This window comes from Sesamum indicum, linkage group LG12, assembly GCF_000512975.1.
Source record: "Sesamum indicum cultivar Zhongzhi No. 13 linkage group LG12, S_indicum_v1.0, whole genome shotgun sequence".
NCBI classification, from domain to species: Eukaryota; Viridiplantae; Streptophyta; class Magnoliopsida; order Lamiales; family Pedaliaceae; genus Sesamum; species Sesamum indicum.
This window is the reverse complement of record NC_026156.1, coordinates 1749221-1772215: the sequence shown is the minus strand read 5'-3', so window position 1 is coordinate 1772215 and position 22995 is coordinate 1749221. Positions and strand designations below refer to the sequence as shown.

At 35.2% G+C, this 22995-nt stretch overlaps 2 protein-coding genes across 4 annotated transcripts; one reads left to right on the top strand and one right to left on the bottom strand.

Moving 5' to 3' along the window:
• LOC105175024 lies at positions 2042-3408 on the bottom strand. 2 transcript variants are annotated; one of them, XM_011097324.2, is made up of 2 exons: positions 2561-3408; positions 2042-2485 (listed from the first exon to the last, which is right to left on the bottom strand). In XM_011097324.2, exon 1 carries the CDS (start codon positions 3266-3268, stop codon positions 2612-2614), a length of 657 nt encoding a protein of 218 aa, XP_011095626.1. In that variant the 5' UTR covers positions 3269-3408; the 3' UTR covers positions 2042-2485; positions 2561-2611. The 2 variants fall into 2 exon arrangements, with proteins under 2 accessions (XP_011095626.1, XP_011095625.1); XM_011097323.2 differs by having other exon boundaries at positions 2043-2491.
• On the top strand, positions 5554-22136 carry LOC105175023 (proteasome activator subunit 4). 2 transcript variants are annotated; one of them, XM_011097322.2, is made up of 35 exons: positions 5554-5885; positions 7144-7246; positions 7332-7444; positions 7997-8119; positions 8748-8849; positions 8942-9107; positions 9559-9675; positions 9769-9836; positions 9938-10039; positions 10115-10331; positions 10496-10729; positions 10804-10931; positions 11070-11187; positions 11279-11497; positions 11578-11733; positions 12475-12551; positions 12685-12890; positions 13246-13462; positions 13559-13638; positions 13714-13831; positions 13912-14082; positions 14451-14619; positions 14711-14754; positions 14843-14885; positions 15007-15146; positions 15328-15422; positions 15569-16470; positions 17572-17850; positions 17937-18032; positions 18999-19177; positions 19637-19718; positions 19890-20014; positions 20865-20957; positions 21561-21714; positions 21824-22136. In XM_011097322.2, the coding sequence occupies exons 1-35, from the start codon at positions 5725-5727 to the stop codon at positions 21863-21865; spliced, it is 5439 nt and encodes a 1812-aa protein (XP_011095624.1). In that variant the 5' UTR covers positions 5554-5724; the 3' UTR covers positions 21866-22136. The 2 variants fall into 2 exon arrangements, with proteins under 2 accessions (XP_011095624.1, XP_020553825.1); XM_020698166.1 differs by having other exon boundaries at positions 5855-5885; positions 7337-7444.

The window sequence follows — 22995 nt, the reverse complement described above, 5'->3', positions numbered from 1 at the left end:
ACACTATGCTTCTTTTTAATATTTAATATAATTATAAAATTTTTATGTAATTTAAAAAATTATAAATAGTACTCTTAATATTTATTTTTATTTAATAAATAAATTTTTTATTAATTTAAATTTATTAAATTTGCTTATATTAACAAAAATTTAAATAAAAAATCATGTTTTTTCACATTAATTTATTTGATTTGACCTACAATATTTATTGCACATTAAAAATATATTTGCGAGAGTTATAAAAATATTAAAAATAATTTAATATTTATAAAATAAAAATTAAGAAAATGGGATCTTACAACGCACTCTGAGAAAATAAAGACATGCCGTTTATCTTTGAGCTCTTAGAAAGATTCTTTATTTTAATTATGTTATTTAAAAAATATAAATAATTATATTTATACCTTCTAACCTAACTTATAATCTATTTATATAAATCACTCGTGACTTTTTGTAATTACAAAAATCAACCCTGAAACCAAAAACAAGTAATTTGTATATTAATATCGACAACTTTTTAGGAACGTATATATAATTTTTGAAAATGTATGAGTGATTGGTGTAAATGATATTGACGTATTTTATGAGTATGTGTATTATTATCTAAAAAATATAGATAATTTATGTAAATATACCATGAGTTCTAAAGTGTAAAAATAATTATTCCTAATTATTATTATGAATATATTATAAATGACATGATCTTTTTACATTTAAATTCTTAAAAAAAAAATGACATCTAAATAAGGTCCTCTAATTATTTTTGCTGTTGTTGGTAATAATTATGTCAATGTAAAGTCGTGTGCACACGGCATAGCGTGTGTGAAGGATAACGGTGGTTGTGATGTTACTCTTTACTAGATTTTGCAATGAGAAATAAATTGCCACAGCCAATCCTCTCTCTCTCTCTCTCTCTCTCTCTCTCTCCATGTATTTGGGAGGTTGATTTCAATTGCATTGTTGAAGAAAATTCAACTTATTATATACATATATTTCAAGCATCGCTTTCAGTGACTGGTCATTAGGGTGGACTATTTTTTTCTATTTATCATGCAAAATATTATTTTATTATTTTACAAGTCAGCATTTAATTAAAGTATTATTTAAATAATTTATGATTTTAGTTGACGACTAATCAAGAATTGTTCTATGATTTTTTTATTTTTCAACCTACTTTATTTGCAAATTTAGAAAACAATGAATTATCTTGAATGGCAGCTAATATTAAGAGGGTATAATTTGGCTGACCTTATAAATTAAAAAATAATATGTTTTAAATTTTATAAAGTATTTAAAAAAATTTAATTTCACCCGACTTACTTTAGCTTATGAGCTCCATAAGATTAAAACATTTCATAAAACAAAAATATACTTATTTATTTTGTTTATATTCCACTCTTTTTTTTTAGTAAATTTATGAGCCGTACACGTTTAAAGTTTTGTGGTACATTAAATTTGAATATGACTTATATATGTACATGGATCTAAATTATATTTTTGCCATAACATTGAATTTGAATGAGCGAAATTTGAAGCTAATTATGCTTTTATTTTTGCCAATTTCACATAATAAAAACTTGGCAAAATTGCACTTTTTATATTAGAAAATATGGGACGTTGTACTTTTGGTCACACATTTTATGAAGTTAACATTTTTATCCCATGGAATTAAAAAATATTGCAAAAAATATCATAAAATTTAATGGATTTGGTCCCACAGATTAGTGCACGGGACTACAAGTAACGTTTTTTAATATTATGGAACAAAATATATTTAACTTGTAAAGTGTGAGACCAAAAGTGCAAACCACCTTGTTTTATGGGACAAAAAAATACAATTTTACCTAAAACTTTACATTGGCATATAACTAAAAGGATTTATTATGTTGTTATTCATAAGCTATTAGATTAAATGATGTTTATATTTAAAAAATAATAATTTTAGGTACAATGGTTGAATGAAAATCCAAATTAATTTCAAATTAGCATATTTATTTTCCAAATCACATATTGCATTTTCATCAATTTCACACATACACTACTGATATCCCAATAAAATGACAACTAAGGAAGGCAGAAAATTCTTATTCCCACAAGGAACTGAAGATTACAGTCATAAAAATTGGTACATGGAAGAAACAGAACACAAGCAGTGTTGCTATTACTGTAGCCTGCTCAATATATATATATAGCAGGATTACATTTTGCAATACAATACTCCAATTCCATCTTTTTTTGTGGCAAAACGTTAAACAGTTTCAGCAAACTCGATCGATTCCACGCTTCTCACTTCCAAGATCATCAGTGTCAAAAACATTCATATATGAAGTCTGAGATTCTCTGAAGAAATGCAGATCGTTCTTTGCACAGTGATTTCATCCATAGAATACAACACAGTCGGACCCAGAGAGCTTCATTCCTTGCAAGAGATGGAGAGAAATCATTCCCTCCTCCATATACCAATCGCCATTCGCTCGAATTTTTCCTGAGACTACAGATCATGGATCATATTAGTTAAATTCCTTGAGAATTGAATTCGTGGAATTTGATTGAATTTTACCGTTTTCTTTGATTGGAACAAGATCAGTTCCTGGCTTGTGGGCTTTGTGAATTAAGCACAGAGGATGAATCTGCACGAAGGCAACACCAGACCTGTAAAACAAACAAGAAAAACAGTCACTCTATAATGGGAGCACCAAGTGAGCGGCCTCCACTTGATCTCCACGCTCGAGCTCTTCAATTTCTTCCCGTCCTGCGGCTCTTTGCTCAAATCGAAACTGGCCCCCTTCATCCTCAACTCCTGGATGCACCGGGTCAGGGCCCGGCCGTCCGTCCTGTCCCTTTGCAACTGCCGCTCCACTTTCCAGTACCTGCAAAGCTTCACTTGAACAAGAAACACAATGACAAGAGAAGTGCAGGCGGACAAAGCCGACGGGATCCACCACTTCTTGCATTGATGGTGCCCTGAAGAGGACGTGAACAAGATCGTGAGGAAAAGGCCGTGGAAAACGAAGAAGAAACAGCAGAGCTGGAAGATTTCTCTCCCGATCGCGTCTTTTCTTGATTCCTTTCGGGACATTCTCCGCCCAAAGAGGTCTTCTTCTCTTTGCCAGAGCTTGAGAAGTAAGAAGTGGCCGGGGCTCTCAGATATTTCCGCCAATGGGTGGTGTTGGAGGGCGGCGACTGTGTTCACGGCAGAGATTTGTTTCTGCTGGTGCTCTTCGTCTACTGGGATTTCGACGACGTGGGTATCTTTGGTTTCCGCCATGGAATAAGGGAACACAAAGTAAACAAATATAGAAAAAGAGAGAATAATTAGAGAAAGAGCGCTTGAGAATTGGCGGATTGCGGGTGATCGAGATGCAGAAGGATTTGTGGGTTGATATGGTGAGAGAAACAGGGAGGGGTTTCAGATATTTAAACGTTGGAGAAACCCAGGGGGTTCAACGGTCATATTTGCTCCTCGCTGGCACGCAACGGTCAGATATTGTGTTTAATGTTTTCTTTAAGCCACGCTATTAAAAGTAAAACAAAGGGAGTTAGAGATAGAGTGAGAGTCGTTTCCTTTCAGGTTAACGAATTACCCTTTCGCCCCTTAACTCTAACAATGGGCAGCAATGTTTTAAAACTCGGATTGTAGATTGAACCAAAAAATGATTTGGTTCAAGATAAACGGTTTAATCTTCTGCTTCACTTGATTTGTTTCACATATTAAAATTCAACTCATAACATTTCATATGACATCAACGGCTCCGGTTCACTTGTTCAACCTGTGATTTTAAAATATTTTTTAAATTTTAGGTAAATTATAAAAGATTCCTATAAAATTTATTTAATTACAAATATTTCTCATTGTTTGAAATATTATAAATATTCTCTTGAAATTACAAATACACCCTACAAAAAAGGGACTGGGTGGAGGCAAAAGGCTATGGGGAGAGCCCAAGCGGAGGGAGGGCGTAGAGGGGTTGGCAAGGTGGTGGGGTTGGGGGAGAAGGTTGGGGAAGAAGGGATAATTAAAATATATTATTAATTAGAATATGATTTATATAAAATACATAAATTATTTTGAATTATAATTTATTAATTTTAGTAAAATTTAGTTAAGAATAAATATAGAGGATAAATAATTATTTAATATTAAAAATAATTTATTCAAGTGTGAGTAACTAATTTTATGAATATATTAATTGAATAATTGGATATTTTAATTATTAAAACCTATAATTGTACATAGAGATTGAATTAAGATAAAGTTAATTAAATAATCTAAACTTAACTTAAAAATTGGTGTAAAAATTAAAAATTTATATGGGGTCATATTATTTATCTCTATAATATTGTTTTGATTACGCCCTATTTTTTTTATAATTATAAAAACACCATAAAAAATTATATTAAATTTTGACTAGGTTGATATGAAAAGGTTGTGAGGGTTATTTTTATAATTTTTTTAAAATATATAAATAATTTGTTTAAACACGATAATAGGTGAAGGCGTGAAAATGTACTTATTTAAAAAATAATTAACAATTTTCGACTTTCAGATATTAATGCGCGCAAAAGGCAATGTTTGGATTAATGTTTTTGCATTTTTCTAGACAAAATAAAGTACACTCAATGTTTATTTTTGTGTTTTTACACCTTATCTACATTTTTTTTTTATTTTTAAACTTTCTATATATAATGTATATATTTTTATATATATATAATATAAAACAGACATGATTTGATAATAAACAGTGATTTTTATCTCTAAAAAATACAACATTAAACATAAAATATTTATATATAAAAAATATATGATTTGACAATGAATAGTGATGTTTGTCTCCCAAATTTAAACATCAAACCTACACCACTTATTTTAAAATATTTTAAATTACCCCAAAATATAAATCCAAATATATTATATATTTTCAACACACTTACTTATCTGTTTTTCTCTCTTTATTTTCAAAAAACAAAACAATACTTAAAACATAAATCCAAACATAAAGCACTATGTTTGTTTTTATTTTTAAATTATCTTCGGGACGAATCAAAATATACACAATGTTTGTCATTATTCAGAAACATCTTATTTAGGTGTTTTAAACTGTTTTAGCACAAATACATAAATATATATAAAAAAGATATGATTTGACAAAGAATAATTGTCTTCCAAAATACTGCATTAAACATATAATATTTATTTTAAATTATCTCAAAAAATAAATCTAAACATACATATTATATCTAACACACACTTATTTATGTTTATTTTTCCCGCTCTATCTTCACAAAACACAATAAAACAATCACAAAACAAATACAAACACTATATCAAGCAAAGTGTTCGCTGCCCACCCTAATTTATCATTATTTTGTGCTTGTGTCCAACTTTGTTAGATTAGCAGTGAGCCACAAATCCTGAAGCCAGTTGTCAAATATCAAACACGTTTTTACGATGATAGCACCCGTCATGTCAGAAGCGCGTTCTCCCAGGAGTCAACCAAATGTATTATGGTAGAAAATATTTCTTCATATTTCACCCCCGCTCATTCCCTGTTGATTTTTCTCTCCTAATTTTCTTGTCCAAAAAGAAACTAAAGAGAAGACCATATAAATACGCGTCTATCTGAAACCCCCGGATTAAGTTACACACACTGCTAAATTTACATTCTACATCACACACACTTAGAAGAGGGGTTTTCCCATTTCTGCAATCAAAATCTGTACTCAATGCATCTGTATAACGCATGGCTGCCGCCTCCAGTGGCGGAGGAGACGAAGAGGGAGAAGGAGGCCTTCGCCGGAGTCGTTAAGTCTGTTCAGGAGTCTTACAATCCCGGTGATCCTGAGTCGGTTTACGCCACTCTTAAATGGGTCTCCGTTATTGATCTGTTAAGTCGCTTCACGCTAGACTTTTTGATCTTATTTTCTCTTCTATGTTATGCGCGGAATTTGAATGCCGTTCTATTTGTTTTACACTGACCTTTGGATTTTCACTAGGTAGTCAATTGTACTTGAGTTTTTATTTTTTTTCGGAGTTTTACTTTATTTGTTGGCATAGCTGAGTTTTTTTAGTTCATCATAACTAGAACAGGTAGAATATGTGAAGCAGACCGAGCTTACATGCAGGATGAGCGGATAGTCATTCCATTCCATTTTGGTTGCAAAATGGGCAGGACAAGTGAAGATAATTCTCCACCAAGTTACTCCCTGAGAACCAAATAGATTCAAGAAAGATATGATTATCATGATTCAAGAAAGATATCCATTATCATGAGTTTGACGTCTACAACAATTTAGACTTCTATGAAAAGTTGAATTAAAATTTTCAAAATGGAAATACACTTTAACTCTAAAATGATGTTGTATAGTCCAAATTGATTACTTAATTGGATCAACCACTGAAATCCAGTAGTGAAATTGTGACACTAAGTGGAGATGTCAGGTGGTGAGGTGAATGACCATGGATTGGATAAGCTTACAAAAGATCAAAATAACAATCTATATTCTCTGAAATTTTCAACTTTAATACTTACACTAATGGAATACAAGATTTATATAGAATTCAATTATTATGGATTGTCGAAGGTCTTTGCTCTCTATTGAAGATGGCAATGGGTGTGGGTTTTTCATATTCTGATCCTGTAAGAGTTGGTTATTCTTTTACTCCCATTCTGGTTATTCATATTCATCATGTATAATGTAATAACCAATAAGTCTAGAGTTGCTTTGCACCTTTGTTTTCATTCATCAGGATTAGAAAATTGTTTAGTTTATGTTAAATATTGGAAAACTTCTTGGCATTGGTCAATGGCTGTACGTATCTAGCTTTATAAGAGGTTGCTCTTGTATTAGTCTCTGACCTTATGTTATTGCTTTTTCTCATGATAAAACATGCCATTGCCTTCTATAAGCAGTGTGATGACCATTATCGGAAGTGGATTTTGTTTTGCTCTTTGACAATGTTTGGAAATTATGCAAGTGTTGTTGTAGTTCCAATCTTGATCAAATGTGATATATCCGATATTGGTGTATACATTCTGTTTTTCTTGGAACAAGCGAGTATATTCTTTAATATGTATTAGTGATCAGTAGTTGGCCTGTGTTGTTTAACCCATAAAGGTTTATTCTTCTTCATTGAATATCCAGTTTTGTGAAGGCAAAAAGTGAGCTATCCATTGAGGATGTATCCAACATCGTAGAAGTTGGATTAGAACTATTTCAAATATCAGAGCACAAGCTACATGCTCAGGTGGTTATTCAGTTTAGCCTTCTCTGATATAGTCTCCTATTTTCATTACGTGCTCTGAGTTCTCTGTGGTGTTTGTTTAAATTAGGTTAGATGGGGGAACATTCTGGTGAAATTGTTGAACAAGTACAGGAAAAGGTTATCCTTAAAGGTTCAGTGGAGGCCGTTATACAATATTTTGATTCATACACACTTCACAAGGTGAGTTTCATTTCTCTGACTTCGTTTTCCCAGTTCCTAGTATATGCCGTGCTATATGGAGTAAATAATTTTGCAAACTTAATCTATTGGCAGAAGTAGAAACACATCACATGGTGGGTTAGCCCGTCTATTTGCATTAAATTTGAATCTTGACATTAATATAAGCGTTCATTTAGATATCTTAGTTTGCTTGTATGTGTTCCAGGATAGATGGTTTTGCCTTGTTACATGGCCTTTGCGGTTTTGCATACAATACATGCCAAAGTGCTTGAGTCATTAAATGTCTGCCCTTTTATATGTTTAAAGCAAATGGTCAATGCGGCAAATCCTCGTCCATGAGGTTAAGTGTCAGGTGCTAGTAGTTCAACAAAAGAGGTCTTCGCAAGACATGGATTATCTGCTTTAAAAACTGGGAATATTCTCAGAGGCAGTGCATTTAGAATAACCTTTAAAATCGTTGTTGCAATCTAGTGCTCTTTAGCATTCTTGCAACTCTTTTCCTGTATCTAGTGAAGAGCATGCATGTAATTTAGATTATAATTTCTGATGCAGGAATACTGGCCCTGAAGGGTGGAGACTGAGACAACGGCATTTCGAAACAGTTACTTCCCTTGTTCGGTCTTGCCGGAGATTCTTTCCACCTGGTTCTGCCTCTGAAATATGGTCTGAATTCAGGTATCTTTCTCTTTCATTTAAAATATTGTTTGTGGGACTTATCTAGAGTATTGAAAAATAAACCATTTTCCTGGATCGAGAGGACTACAATCAAAAGTAAAGTGATAATGTTGACTGAAAATTTTAAATTATAAATATAATGCCATTTTTAACCTTTTCTTTCCTTCATCGAACTTTTTGGTGTTTATTTCTATTTATTTCTTCTTCTGCTATTCCTCCCACCTTACCGTTCTTTCTTTTATTTTACTGTCTTCTGGGCTGGGGTGCGCTGGGCTGGGGAGGGATGGGCGGTGATTGTCATTCCGAATGGAACTCTACTGCTAAAATTATGGCATCGTAAAATATGGATGCACTGTCATGGTAACCTTTGTTTTAGTACTTTGTTTTGTTGTTTCATTCCTTTCTGTTCAACTTATCAATTGGTCGTCTTAACATGATTTCATCGGGTTATTGCTTGTTTCCTCCTTAGTCCTTATCAATCAAATGAACTTTGCAAACAGTTACCATTTGCCATCTGATATGGTTTCATCTAGGCAATTGCTCATTTGCAGCTTTTGCGAGTCAATTATATTATTCAAATATCAGACATTAGTTTAACTCATCTTTACTCTATGAAATCAATTTTCAGATCCCTAATGGAAAATCCGTGGCATAATGCTTCTTTTGAAGGTGCTGGATTTGTGCGACTTTTCCTCCCTACAAACATTGACAACCAGGATTTTTTTCAACTGTAAGAAATGCCCCTGTGTCCTGTAAGTTCTTTAATTGATGAGTTTGGCATGAAATTCATCAATACGTTGATTTCCTTTGTCTTTCTTGCAGTGAATGGGTTAGAATATGTTTAGATCATTGGGGTTCAATACCAAATTGTCAATTTTGGAACAGCCAATGGGCCTCTGTCACTGCTCGTGTCATAAAGAGCTACAGTTGCATTGACTGGGAGGTTTTCTTGCCAGATCTATTTAATATTTACTTGAATATGTTTGAGGTAAGTCTGTGCTTTTGAAAGTAGTGTAGCTGTTGATTACTATATTCCTTAACCATGCCTACAATTCTTATCTGAAAATTTGCACAACCATTTGAAGATTATTTGTATAAAGAACCTGTGAATGAGACTGCAATGGCTGTCACCTCTGACCTTGGTTAAATGATTGGTTCTCATTTTTCAAAAGGTAAAAAATGCCAATGAGTTTGAATAATGTCCCTGAGCAGGTCTTTGGCCACAAGGTTTCCAGGCGATGATTTAAGTTCTGCCCAATTTTTATTTTTACGTCTTGGATTTAGATATGTTACTGTGTGCATCTATGAAGATATGTGGCTCACTCTGTTCTCTCTTTTAATTAATGATATTAATGTGTGCAAAATGTTTGTAGGGCTTTTCATCTTGTATTATTCGACAGCAATGCTCATCACCTTCAGTTTATGTGATATACGTACAGGTTCCTGTGGCTAACGGGGGTGGATCCTATCCTTTCTCTATAGACGTTCCGAGAAACACAAGATTTTTGTTTGCAAATAGGACTGTCACTCCATCAAAAGCCATTGCTAAATCAATAGTAAGATTCGCGTTCACTGCCTAGTAGTTGATCCACCATAACTCCCATGGACTATACTCAAAGTGGCTGCACTTCATGTGACTGCCATTGCAGGTGTATCTATTGAGACCTGGTGGCTCGGCACAAAAGCACTTCGAGAAATTGGCCAGTCTCTTAGAGCAGTTTGTTTTTTGGAATTTTCTCTCCACTATTACATTTTTTCATAAATCTTGGTTTCAATATGACTTAAAGATTGTTTCCTATTGCTCTTTCATCATTTTAGATATTACCATCCTTCGAATGGTGGCCGCTGGACTTACTCGTTGGAGCAGTTTTTGTTCCACTTGGTGAATACTTTCCAGAAACGCTTGCAACATGAGCAACTGTAAGAGATCTTCGAAAGCAAGCAAATAAGACTTCAATGTGTTTATATGATTTCTGAAAAAGCCACCTCTTTCAGGAACAAAAATGTCACAGAGCAATCTGAACTATTCTTGGCACAGTCTGATAGGATTTCTTTTGTGAATACTGTGCTGAAGTTAATAGATCGTGGCCAATATAGCAAAAGTGATCAGCTCTCTGAAACAGTGGCTGCAGCAACTTCTATTTTGTCGTATGTGGAGCCATCTTTAGTTCTGCCATTTTTGGCAAATAGGTTCCATATGGCTTTGGAGACTGTAAGTTTCTCTCATGAGATAAGTTTTCAAGAGCATTTTCTTACTTGTATTCGCTATATCCGAGTCTGTTAATTTTCTTTCCAAGCCAAGTTATATGGGTAATATTAGTTTAACATAAAAGAAGCTTCTTTACTTGCATAGTTTGACTTTGAGGGAATAATCAGATGACAGCTACGCACCAGTTGAAGAGTGCCGTGACATCTATAGCATTTGCTGGAAGATCATTGTTTTTTGCCTCTTTATCGGGCTTGCCTATGGATTCAACTAGTGTCAGCGGAATTGATTCATTTTCTGATCTACTGATGATTTCTTTGTCCAACACATTACTTGGCATGGATGCCAATGATCCACCCAAAACCTTGGCCACCATGCAACTGATTGGTTCTTTATTTTCTAATGTGAGGCTTTTTGCAGAGACATATGCTTAATTATGCATGTAATTTAGTACTTTGCTAATCATCTACATCTGCAGATGTCTACCTTGGACGATGATGTAAAGGAGGGATCACTAATCCCGTCATTTCACTTCTCGGAGTGGCTTGATGAGTTCTTCTATCGACTATTTTCTTTACTTCAGCACCTGGAACCTAGTAGCGTCTTGTAAGCAGCAATAAAATATTTTGCCTGCTTTTCCCTGTGTCTCTGTAGCAAATTCACATTTTTGCATATCCATTTGATAGTAGTGTATAACACCTCTTGGGCTATGATAGTGGGAATAAGTAGTTACTGTTGCTGCAGGACTGAAGGCGTTTATTCACCAACAACTTCAGGGACTTTCCTGGTGGAGGATGGTCCTTACTACTTCTGTATGCTGGAAATATTGCTCGGGAGGCTCTCAGATTCACTCTACAAGCGGGTGATTGGGCTATGATTGAACTTAATTCATTTACCGTTTCTTTTTGTCATTTTCTTGGGCAGATGTATGAACTGGTACATGATCTTAACAGGCACTCAAAAAAATTTCCAAGTTTGTCACGTCAAATATTCTTCCTGGAGCAATTGCAGAGGTTGGACTGCTTTGTTGTGCTTGTGTTCATTCAAATCCACAAGAGGCAGTTGTTCAACTTATCAAACCAATCCTAGATTCACTTATTTCTTCCTTGAAAGCAACACCAACTACTGGTTTTGGAAATAAAGCAACTTTTGATGCCCCATCGTCAAGAAAGGTTCTTCCTCCTGTAAATGGCCTTGTTAATTTTAACTTCTGCTAGGATATTATATTGATTTCTAGTTGTGCTTTGTCTAGGAAAAATCTACATTATCTCCAGCTCTGGAAATAGCTATTGAGTATCAGTTGAAGGTACTTTCGGTGGCAATCAATTATGGAGGTCCAGCACTTCTGGGCTACAGGGAGCTATTCAAAGAAGTTATTGCTTCTGCCTTTGATTCAACATCTTGGAAGGTTTTCTTTCTACTTTGATTGACTTGATTATCCATTCTAGCTTTTTGTGTGTATGTGTATCTGAATCATAGAGTGTAAGCCTGAAAGGGGATTTGTCTGTCCAAGACATTCAGTTGGACGCTGCAACTGAAATCCAATGTGTTATGGATCCCTTTTAAGCATGGAAGAGTTGAGTTCTAAAGATAATTACACGAGTTGAAGTCTTCATTTTGTAAACTGATATGCCCGATGCAACTGTTACAGTAGTTGGTAAGAGAAAAGTTAATTGCTGTGGTCAAGATTACTTTACCTACCAGCCTAAGTAGAACATTGCTTGTACGTATGACATTCGTGTGGGGGTTGATGAGTATCTCTAGAAGTTTAAAATTATAGGAGCTCCATAGTAAAGGGTACCCAGTTTTATTCATATATCAATACTTTTTTATTGTTCCTTCTTTTTTTTGACTGTGAAAGATATTTATTGTTTAAGGTACTAAATGGATACTTTTGTAAATTCAATTTATGGTTAGAGAAAATATTTTGGATATGCTTTATTGGATGTTACATAATGGGTAGATATTGAGGTTGACGCAGTTACCTAAGTATGCTAAGCATCCTAACTAGATTCGCACCACTTAGTTGAGATATATGCATGTTTAATATCTGTCCCTGTGGTGAAAGGAAATCTCAATCCTCAGATGAAATTTGATTCTGCTCTTGGAGTTCAATATTGATGTGCCGAGACTTCTCATGATTTTGCAGGTTAATGGGGCTGGTGATCATGTTCTGCGTTCTCTTTTAGGCAGCCTTGTTCACTATTATCCTATTGATCACTACAAGTAACTCTTTTTACCGACCTGCTGTGGAATTTGTTCTTATACTTTATGCTGTATGGCCACGTGTTATATGTCCATGTGCACACAAGGGCACATGCAGTTTATTCATTTGGGACTAAATATCATGTCTTCTCAGGTGTGTGATGCATCATTCTATTGCCCCTTCATTAGAGGAATGGATTGATACAAAGGATTTTTATGATAAACCAGTAATAGCCCCAAGGTGGCATGTCCCGGTGGAGGATGAAATTAGTTTCGCAAATGAGCTTCTAAAGCAGCACTTCGAATCTGCCCTAGATGACCTACTAATGATATGCCAATCCAAGATCCATTCTGATCCAGGTATACATTAATACTCCTCTTCAACAACTCTGTTTTGAAGTATGAAACTGCAATTTTCTTACCTCGGACTCGTTACAATTTGTGATACTGATTTACTATAATACAAAGAGACAGATATATAGACACAGACTTATTGGTATATGTGAAATTGTATACCTTAGGTTCTACTAGTGGTTATAACCTCTCATTTGTTTGATATATTCCAGAAAGCTTTCTTGACAACTCCGGGGTTACATGCCATAAAAACAGACATGAGGACGTTTCTTCATTTTTTTTTGTAGATTCATCCACAAAAGGTTTTTTGTAATTTGTGTAAAATCTTATTGACTGATTAATCTGCACTTTTAATGTCCAGGCGACGAGAAAGATCACTTAAAAGTGACTCTTCTGCGTGTTGACTCTTCATTACAAGGTGTTTTATCATGTTTACCTGATTTCAGGCCGTCCTCTGAGAATGGGATGGTTAAAGAGGCAGGGTGTTCTCCTTTTCTGATTGCCGGGGCAACAGGCTCATGTGTAGGAAGCTCAGAATTGCGAGAAAAAGCTGCTGATGTCATCCATGAAACCTGCAGGTAAATATGGTATCCCTATTGCCACTGTTGCGCTCCCTCGATGTTGGATACTTTCTTAAGCATGGCAGTACTTTCTTAAATTTGACAATATTGCAGATATTTGTTGAAGGAGAAGTCTGATGATAGCATTTTGTTGCTACTTCTCATTCGTGTTATGGATACATTAGGAAATTACGGTAAGATACCTTATTGGCAATTCTGTTCATTAGTTGAGTTTGGTTTCCTAATTTTGCTTTTGTACATTTGTGCAGGAAGTTCTGAATATGAGGAGTGGTCCAATCACAGGCAGTCCTGGAAGCTGGAATCTGCAGCTATTATAGAGCCTCCAATTAATTTTATTGTGTCATCTCACTCTAAAGGAAAAAGAAGGTGAGTTATCTCATTCTTGTTTATTTTGGAATGTTGATGCATCAGGTAATTTTGAGGATGCTGAAGGTGCTCTATTATAGGCCTCGGTGGGCACTTGTCGACAAAGCGTATATGCATAACACCTGGAGATCATCTCAGTCATCTTATCATTTGTTCCGTACAAGTGGCAACGTGTTTCCATCCAAGCATGTCGTTCTTTTGATGGATGATCTTCTGAATCTCTCTTTGCATAGTTATGAAACTGTTCGAAGGTGAGTTCAACAATTTCATTAGTACCTGTAATACTTTGTTAACATGCTGTGGATAAGAAGCATTTTTCATTGCTAACAGTCACACACACAAAGTTACTACTTGTTGCCTGTCATTTTGCAATTAATAATTAAGTGCAAATTAATGTTTATCTTTTTGCATTTGAATTGTGTACCAACGCTTGTTTTTATTTTGTTTAATTTGTTATTTTGGAAAATTTCGAAGCTTGACAGTTGCGAGTGTTAGCCAAACTTCAGTCTCATGTCTGCATGTGCAACATGCATGTGATGTCCACCACAAACACTCACCTACCTTTGTCCTGTGATAACATTGATTACATATATTGTGAAATGTTATCTTTTGTCCTCAGACTTGCTGCAAAATCCATCCTGAAGATGATGAAAAGATGGCCATCAACCATATCAAAATGTGTGCTAACTCTAGCTGGAAACCTGAGGGATCCAAACTTGCCAGAAAATGCAGTCTTAGGTTCTTGTGCAGTACTTTCATCCCAAACCGTCCTCAAGCGTTTAACAACGGTATCAATTTTAAGTAGTTGTTTACATTAAATGCTATGAAGAGAGTTGTGCAAGTTCACTCACACACTTCTTGTTCTCCCCTAAAATCCAGGACAGAAAGGCTCTTTCTTCATTCCTTCTTGGAATTTTATTCAGGTAGCTTTATTTCTCTATAGCTTTACTTTCCAAAAATATTATGCAAGGTAATGATAGATGTGGTTTATTTTCATTTTTGTTCCTGTAGCTCACATAATGAATCACAAAAGGCTCAAAAAGCAATTACTGAGGTCAGTTGCATGATTTGATGGCTTTCGTTTCATTTTCACTCGAGTTTTGTGAATTTTGTCCATGGGTTTTCTCACACAGATTACGTGCTTTTTCTGTGTATAACTATATGGCATGCAACAGCTTTTCGTCAAGTATAATATCCATTTTGCGGGGTTGTCAAGAAGCATTTTCCGGGAACCAGGCACAGACGGGACTGATTTTGCAGATCTGGTTGCTGAAATTGGTTCTATGAGTTTTGGAAACACCAACTTGCATTGGCGGTACAGATTCTTCTCTATTGCTTTTTGTAAAATATTGCTATTTTCAGTCATTGGATTGTGTTGATTCTCCTTATTACAGTATGAGGTTTCAGACACGGGTACTTCCATAATTGTATATCTAGACCTACACTTTTGGAGGCATCTTGTGCATACTTGTGTATTGACGTGAAAACATTGTCAGGTATAATTTAATGGCTAATAGAGTTCTGCTACTGCTGGCTATGGCGTCCAGAAATGATCCAAATGTACCCACAAAAGTTCTCAGTGAAATTTCTGGTACGTAATGAAAGCCTGTCTGATACATTGGTTTCTTTGTGGGTTTAATGCCTGTATTGATATTTATTCCATCATATTTATGTTATCCAGTTAGCAAATTACTTTTATAATTTCCGTGCCCTCATGGTAAGATTTGACAATTTCAGGTCACTTTTTGAAGAATCTGAAGAGTCAACTCCCTCAGACCAGAATACTAGCAATCTCTGCTCTAAATACGCTTTTGAAAGAGTCACCTTACAAATTCTCAGCAGAAAACAGCGCAAGTGGTAATGGATATTCGCAGGGAGACACCAAGTCAGCTCTTGAAGGAGCTTTGGGTGGTATTTTCCAGGAAGAAGGATTTTTTAATGAGACTTTGAATAGTCTTTCTCATGTTCACATTATCAGTGATGTGGATACTACACCTTCCAGGGGACATTATGGAAGTTCTTCCTTGCAGAGCTTTGCAGACAAATCAATAACTCGTTTCTATTTTGATTTTTCTGCTTCATGGCCTCGTACTCCTAGTTGGATATCTTTGTTCGGAAGTGATACTTTTTACCCGAATTTTGCACGGATTTTTAAAAGGCTAATTCAAGAATGTGGCATGCCTGTTATTCTGGCTTTGAGAAATGCCCTAGAGGAGTTTGTTGATGCCAAGGAGAGGTCAAAACAATGTGTTGCTGCTGAGGTATTTGCTGGAGTGCTGCATTCGGATGTCCTTGGTGTCTCAGAAGCATGGGACAGCTGGATGGTGGTCCAGTTCCAGAATATTATTCATGCACCGTCTGTAGAATCTATTCCAGAGTGGGCCGCGAGTATTCGTTATGCAGTCACTGGGAAGGGAAAATCTGGAACCAGGGCTCCTCTACTGAGACATAAAGTACTTGATTGCCTGATGAAACCTTTACCTCAAACAGTTACAACTTCTGTGGTCGCGAAACGCTATACTTTTCTTTCAGCTGTCCTCATAGAAGTATCTCCTCTGAGAATGCCTGGAATTGAAATACTGGTTCATTATAATCTTCTGGAAGAGTTGCTGAGTAACATGAGTCACTCGTCTGCTCAAGTAAGCAAAATGTATTTTCATCAGGCATGCTATAAGTATGAAAAATGTTAAGTTACATGATGTTGCCTTTTCGTCTTCCGGTTATGGCCTTTATTCTTGGACCAGTTGTCCATCTTTCTAGCCAAGAGCCATTTGGTTACTGATCTTTGGAATTAATGGAACCGGTTCCTTACCTAGAATTGCTTTTCTCATAATCTTGTTAGATTTGATGTCTCTGTTTGAGATGGGCCAAAACATATGTGACAGTTCAAAGCGGGTAGTTATTAAATTCCCTTTTTCTGTGGAAACTAGCTGTCAAGGATCCCCATGAATCAAATCACTTCCTTAAAGAAGGGTGTTGTAGGAAGAAACTTTCATATCTTAGGAAGGTAAAATGTTATTTTCAGATAACCCAAACCAGAGTTTGTCTTTCACCAAGCAATAATCTTGTGATGTGTTGTTTTGTTACCGGATGTTGCTCTATCTAATATGGTTGTCATAGTTTTGGAGCTTTTCTTTTCTCCTTGATATTAAGCAATTTTGGTTGGTTCTGAAATGGGCTTGTTCTTCTTGTCTATATATTAGTTCTACTCTTCTTTCTAGCCATTCCAGATTATTCCATTCATTATTTAGTATTGTCTTTCTGTTTATTTGCTGCTGGTGGTTATCCAGAGAGTCTTTGTGTAACTCAATGCTGCTTCGTCTTTTCTCATTATTCTGTTTATTCTCCATTTCTTTTGTGAATGACGTTTATCAAATTCTGCAATTTTCTGACAACTGCATATGAGACACTTTGCTCGATCTCCTCAAATTCCTTGAGCTTCTTAGTTGAGGTAGTTTGAAGATTTAATGTAATGTTTCTTATTGTAGAATATCTAAAAGAGACTGGCTAATTTCATACTGACCTGTTTTGAAACGAAAACTATCATCTATTCTAGTTTTAGTTTCTGTAGGGATATGCTTTTCTTATCATTTTAATTGTTGCGTTATATCTGAATGCACAAATATTTCCTCTAAAATCCAAATCGTGATCCCGATTGAAATTGAACTGGTTGTGATCTTAACATGTCCCTGCAAATTTATGATTGTCATCCATCAAATTTCTGACACTTGTTTGAACAGGTGAGAGAAGCAATTGGTGTTGCCCTTTCAGTGTTATGTTCAAATCTTCGACTCTGTGCATCCTTTGGTAATGATAACTTGTTTGAAGGGCAAGCCAGCAGCGCAAATATAGGAGCTGCAAGATGCTGGGATCAGTATATAGTGAAACAAGCCTCTGAACTTGTGCCTAAGATACAAAATGCTGGTGCATCTGAAACTTTGGAGATTCTGACAGATAAAAAAATTGAAAACGGGATGTCAAGTGACCCTTCTCAAGACAGTATCAAATGGATGGAAACGGTATTGTTTGTTTGCATATTCAAATAATTACTCAAACGACTATTACTGGGCTTCAGTAAAATGATTTCATTGATCTCCATATGCAGTTGTTTCATTTTATCATATCATCTTTGAAGTCTGGAAGGTCCACAGTTTTGCTGGATGTTATTCTTGAACTTCTGCAGCCTGTGATATCTTTACAGGTAAATCAATTGGATATTTCATTCTCCTGCGGTGCTATCTGCCCATTTTTTCAATATCCTGATCTGTGCAATAGGAATGCACTTTCATTTGCCAATAGATTCATATACCAGTTATGATACCTCTTTCATGAACGTAGAAAATGACCTTGACTTGGGGGCATTCTATGGCCTTATGTTAGAAACTCGAAATATTTAAGAAGCAAAGAAGAAAAATTTCTATCTCTTTGTGGGTTTGAATTCATTGAACAGCATCCGAAGGTGAAGATTTGTTTGTTGCTTATGTAGCATATTCTTTTGGAGAAGCAAATCGTTGAAGTGGATAGGACTAATGTATAGTAACACTCGAGAAATTCAAGTACGCAAAATTTCATGAATCTAATAAAACATAACATCTCAAGCTATTATGGTAGAACAAGAGGAACTACTCAACATGAATTTAAAATAACTATAGTTTATAGTGTAGAATTTACTTAGTTATACTACTGCTTAGGCTTTGGATATTCAATAACTTTGATTCTTCACATACTTTATTCAGTCATTTGGTCTTGATGGATTTCTTCTCATTCATTCTATGCAATTTTTTATATTAAATCAGAAAGTCAAGCAACGACCTTAGTGAGATCACATATTTATTAATCATATCCATTGTAAATTAATTTTCTATTAAAAAATATTATTTATCTAGATTATAACTAGAAGTCTGTTTTGCTTGAACTTGGAAAACCACAAAATGATGGTGCCAGGGATCAAGTTGAAAATAAAACAACATTCTCCAAAATACTTTCATCATGGCGTCTCCATCTATGTGTGTGATTTGACATGCATATTTATAAAAAGAATTGAATTGGTTTTCATGTACTGAAAATGTTAGTAGAAAATTTTCTCTGTTATCACGTTCTTTGCACTGCAGGGAACTTTGTCTAGGGTGTAGCTCTATGCTTATGTATTAGCTTTTATTTTTTGAAGGAAACATCAAATAAAGATCTGTCGAATTTGGCCAAGGCTGCTTTTGAGTTGCTAAAATGGAGGGTGTTTGGTGAGCCTCATCTCAGGAAAACCGTGCCTATTATTCTTTCTTTGGCCAATGATCCCAATTGGAGAACTCGGTCCGCAACTTTGACATTTCTGCGAAGTTTCATGTACAGGTATGACAGTTGATTTCGAGTTAGTAGTACTTGTCACGGCTATGTTTTTCAGTAGTTTCTGGTCATGTTATTTATCCCAATTCGATGCAACTATAGTTTGGACTCTTTAGTCCAGAAATTTAATATGGTTTTTCGACATGGTTGGCTTGTTGTCAACATTTTTCATGCATGCAAAGAGAATGATTCGCCAACTATCCAACTACTTATGACAAAGTTTATTCCTTATGGCATTCTTTGTATAATCTGTCTGTGCGCAGTATTTGTTAGAAAAAGATATTGTGTTCTTTTCTTCTTGGTCATGGATGCTGTATTGTTTGTTAGTTTAATATCATTACCAGTTCTTTTTGGAAGTTGGGAAGCTAATATCAGTCAGTTTTAGTTTTTTGTGAATCATTGTGGTAATTTGTGACAGTCAACGAACAACAGTATGTCTAATAGTACGTTGTCATCTTCCTGCAGGCACACTTTTATCCTCTCTACCATGCATTCACAACAGATTTGGCAAGCTGTAGAGAGGCTCCTAAGAGACAATCAACTGGAGGTTAGTTTTCCAACAAATTTAATGTTTTCCCAGTCAACATGCAATGCATTATACTGTGTTGTCATCTCTATCTAATCATGTATACAAAATAGAAGTATTATCTTGCTCTCTCGAGGATGAATCTCCTTTTACATCTTTGCACAAGTATTCATCATAAAAAACTTTGTTCAGGTAAGAGAGCATGCTGCTGCTGTATTAGCAGGGCTGATGAAGGGTGGGGATGAAGAGCTGGTTGAAGATTTTCGCCGGAGAGCTTATGAGGAAGCAGAGGCTACACTGAAGAAGAGAAAGAAGAGGTGTTGTTATTGTTTGGGCTTTTCATATATCATTCTTTGCATCTATGATTAGTCATCACGTATGTTGATAAACTTCGTCCAGAAAATTTTGCTCATGAATGAGGTTGCTTTATGAATATCATCTAGTCATGACTAGAGCAAAAGCCAGGAACTATCAGTGACTGAGTTCATTGCAATTCTCTGTTATACATTTGTGCTTCTTGTTTTCTGTCTGAAGGTAGTGTGCAACATTGAACGACTTGATCTTTGTTTCTACCTAGCATGAATTAAAGTTTGTTTAACTTATTCAATTTTTCATGTGTCCTCGACATTTTTCTTTTATTTATTTTTTTATATATGGCGAATGCAACGAATCTAAAGAATTCTACACACTTTTCTGGAACTGAATCTTCTTTTTGGCTTCGCTCGGAAGTCATTAAATTCGTATAGCCTTTGAGCCTAAACTGAACATTTGCTGGTCTAAAAGAATATGAAGAACACTCATTGGTCTTGCTCCTCCCTTCCTCCTGTATCTCTCCCTAAGTTTTTTAAACATGTATTTGCCTCTTGTCTGTTTGGTAAGCTTCACTGATGACCTCTGGGTTACCAGAACATATGAGATATCTACTCTAGGAAGAGTTCGTTGGTCTTTTCTTTCAATGTGCTCAGGTTTATGATGGTTATGATGATATCCTTTATGGACTCGTTTATATGGACCTTGCCCGAGCTTATACTGATTATTGGAAGTCATTATTAGTTGTCAAGGATGCTATTATAATAGATATTTGATTATTCTTAGGCCATTATTTACTGAACTGATATATTTTGTGCATCAGTATTCTAATCTGCTAGTACTTATTTGCTACTACAGAAGCATGGCGTCTGCGACCCCCATTGCAGCTGTACATGGTTCAATACTTGCTTTAGCAGCCTGTGTGCTATCGGTTCCTTACGATATGCCCCGGTACGTTGCACTTCGAACATACTAGTCACGCTTCAGATAATATGTGAAAGCATATCCTTGTTGTATAAATTGAGTTTTAAACTTGTGTCCACATGATGATATCGAGTAATATCCTTGAAACTAGATCATTATTCTGAGTGCACATCAATGCACGGAATTCAGGTCTGGAATTGTTAATGTAGTTTGTAACTGTAGGAGGACGCTCTGTTGGATGGCAGTATTTATGAGTCACATTGCTGAAGATGAATATATCCATAATATCAAATATCTTAAATATTTGAAGTTATTTAATAAAAGAATCCTTTGTTCAACTTTGTAATATTACGGAACAAATTGCTCTTCATTTCATTGATGTAAAAAAGGGTTGCTCAACTTTGTTCTAGTTTAACAATTGTTTTAACTCCTATGTGAATGTCTCAATAGCCACTGGGTTACAGAACATTGAACAATCTTGTTTGCATTTGCCTGAAACATCTTATTCATGCACTTTGAACCAGTCCTCTCTCTTTATATGACATGGTGGAGTGGTAGGTTTTTTTGCTAATAAGATATGCTCAAGTGATCTGTATTGTCCGCTGACATACAAACTAAAATGTCTTCCAGTTGGTTGCCTGCACATGTTACTTTGCTGGCCCGTTTTGTGTCGGAGCCGTCACCCCTGAAATCAACAGTTACAAAAGCGATTGCAGAATTCCGTCGCACCCATGCAGACACATGGAATGTTCAAAAAGATTCATTCACTGAAGAGCAACTCGAGGTATAGCTCTATGAACTAGTTTTCTATGTATTGGAAATAATGGATTTCTGATGAATAGATGTAGAGAACATGATGTCCTGATTAACAAGTTTTTCATGGATTCTTGCAGGTCCTGGCTGATACATCATCCTCATCTTCATACTTCGCCTGATGTATACTTTGTGAAAATACCACCACTGTGCGCCCCCCTCCCCCCAAAAAAAAAAGAAAAAGAAATTAAATAAAAAAAAAAACAATGAATATTAAAGAAGAAACCAATACGAAAGAAATTTGTAGAACAGAGAAATTGTAGCTGTTTGAATATTTGTTTCCATATCTCTGTAGTATAATATTCTTACAATCTTCTCTTAATTGTTTTAGATACGTTTTTGTAATCATGGAGTGGTGTCATATCTAATCTGGAATGAAATCTTGCTTGTAAAGACTCCCTTAGATTAGACTATAGGATGGATCTAATCATCTGATTGTAGATCCTACAAAGATATACTTTGTTTCTTTTCTACCTGCAGAGTCGTGCATTCGAATATTATTGATCGATTTGGGCGTATATGCAGAAATCTTTCTCATTATCATAGCGGATCTTCCAATAAAAAGACTTTGTATCAAATAAAGTATATACTTCGCCTTTCTTGTGCTAGAACTTTGGCTCGGAAACACAAAAGTACTATACGTGCTTTTTTAAAAAGATTAGGCTCGGAATTATTGGAAGAATTTCTTATGTTGGAAGAAGACGTTCTTTTTTTGACCTTTCCAAAAGTTTCTTCCACTTTGCGGGGAGTATATAGAAGTTGGATTTGGTATTTGGATATTGTTGCTATCAATGATCTGGCCAATCACGAATCAAAATTATGAGATCTTGGAAATATAAATTTTTCCTAAATAAAATGGACGAAGAGATAAAAAAAAAAATGGGATTTCCACTATTCTAAAATGTTGATGTAGTATCTAATAAGGATTAAATCAACTGAGTATTCAACTTTTTAAAGTCTTTCTAAGAAACTTATAAGTGTAAATAGCCTTGCTGTTCATGTGCTTTCCTCGCAACTCGAGTAGCAGAGCTGCCTGAGCAATCGCGTGAGTTAGGTGGTGAATGGTGAGTGAAGGGTAATAAAAGTGGGGATTTCTTCTTTCTGATGAACAGAAATATAAAAGTTTATAAATATGGTCTTCATGAATCATTTCGAAGGATGACCATTTTCAGAGATGTTAGCGTTTGGTTGTATGCTAGCCATGACCACTAGATTATGACATGACTTTACGAGCAAACTTAGTATCTTGCAT

Bases quoted from the DNA above. Each gene is read 5' to 3' on its own strand.
- LOC105175024 (XM_011097324.2), bottom strand. From the start codon at position 3,268: ATGGCGGAAACCAAAGATACCCACGTCGTCGAAATCCCAGTAGACGAA.
- LOC105175023 (XM_011097322.2), top strand. From the start codon at position 5,725: ATGCATCTGTATAACGCATGGCTGCCGCCTCCAGTGGCGGAGGAGACG. The intron at 9,676-9,768 runs GTAAGATTCGCG...CTGCCATTGCAG, and splicing joins AAGCCATTGCTAAATCAATA to GTGTATCTATTGAGACCTGG. The intron at 19,719-19,889 runs GTTAGTTTTCCA...AACTTTGTTCAG, and splicing joins TAAGAGACAATCAACTGGAG to GTAAGAGAGCATGCTGCTGC.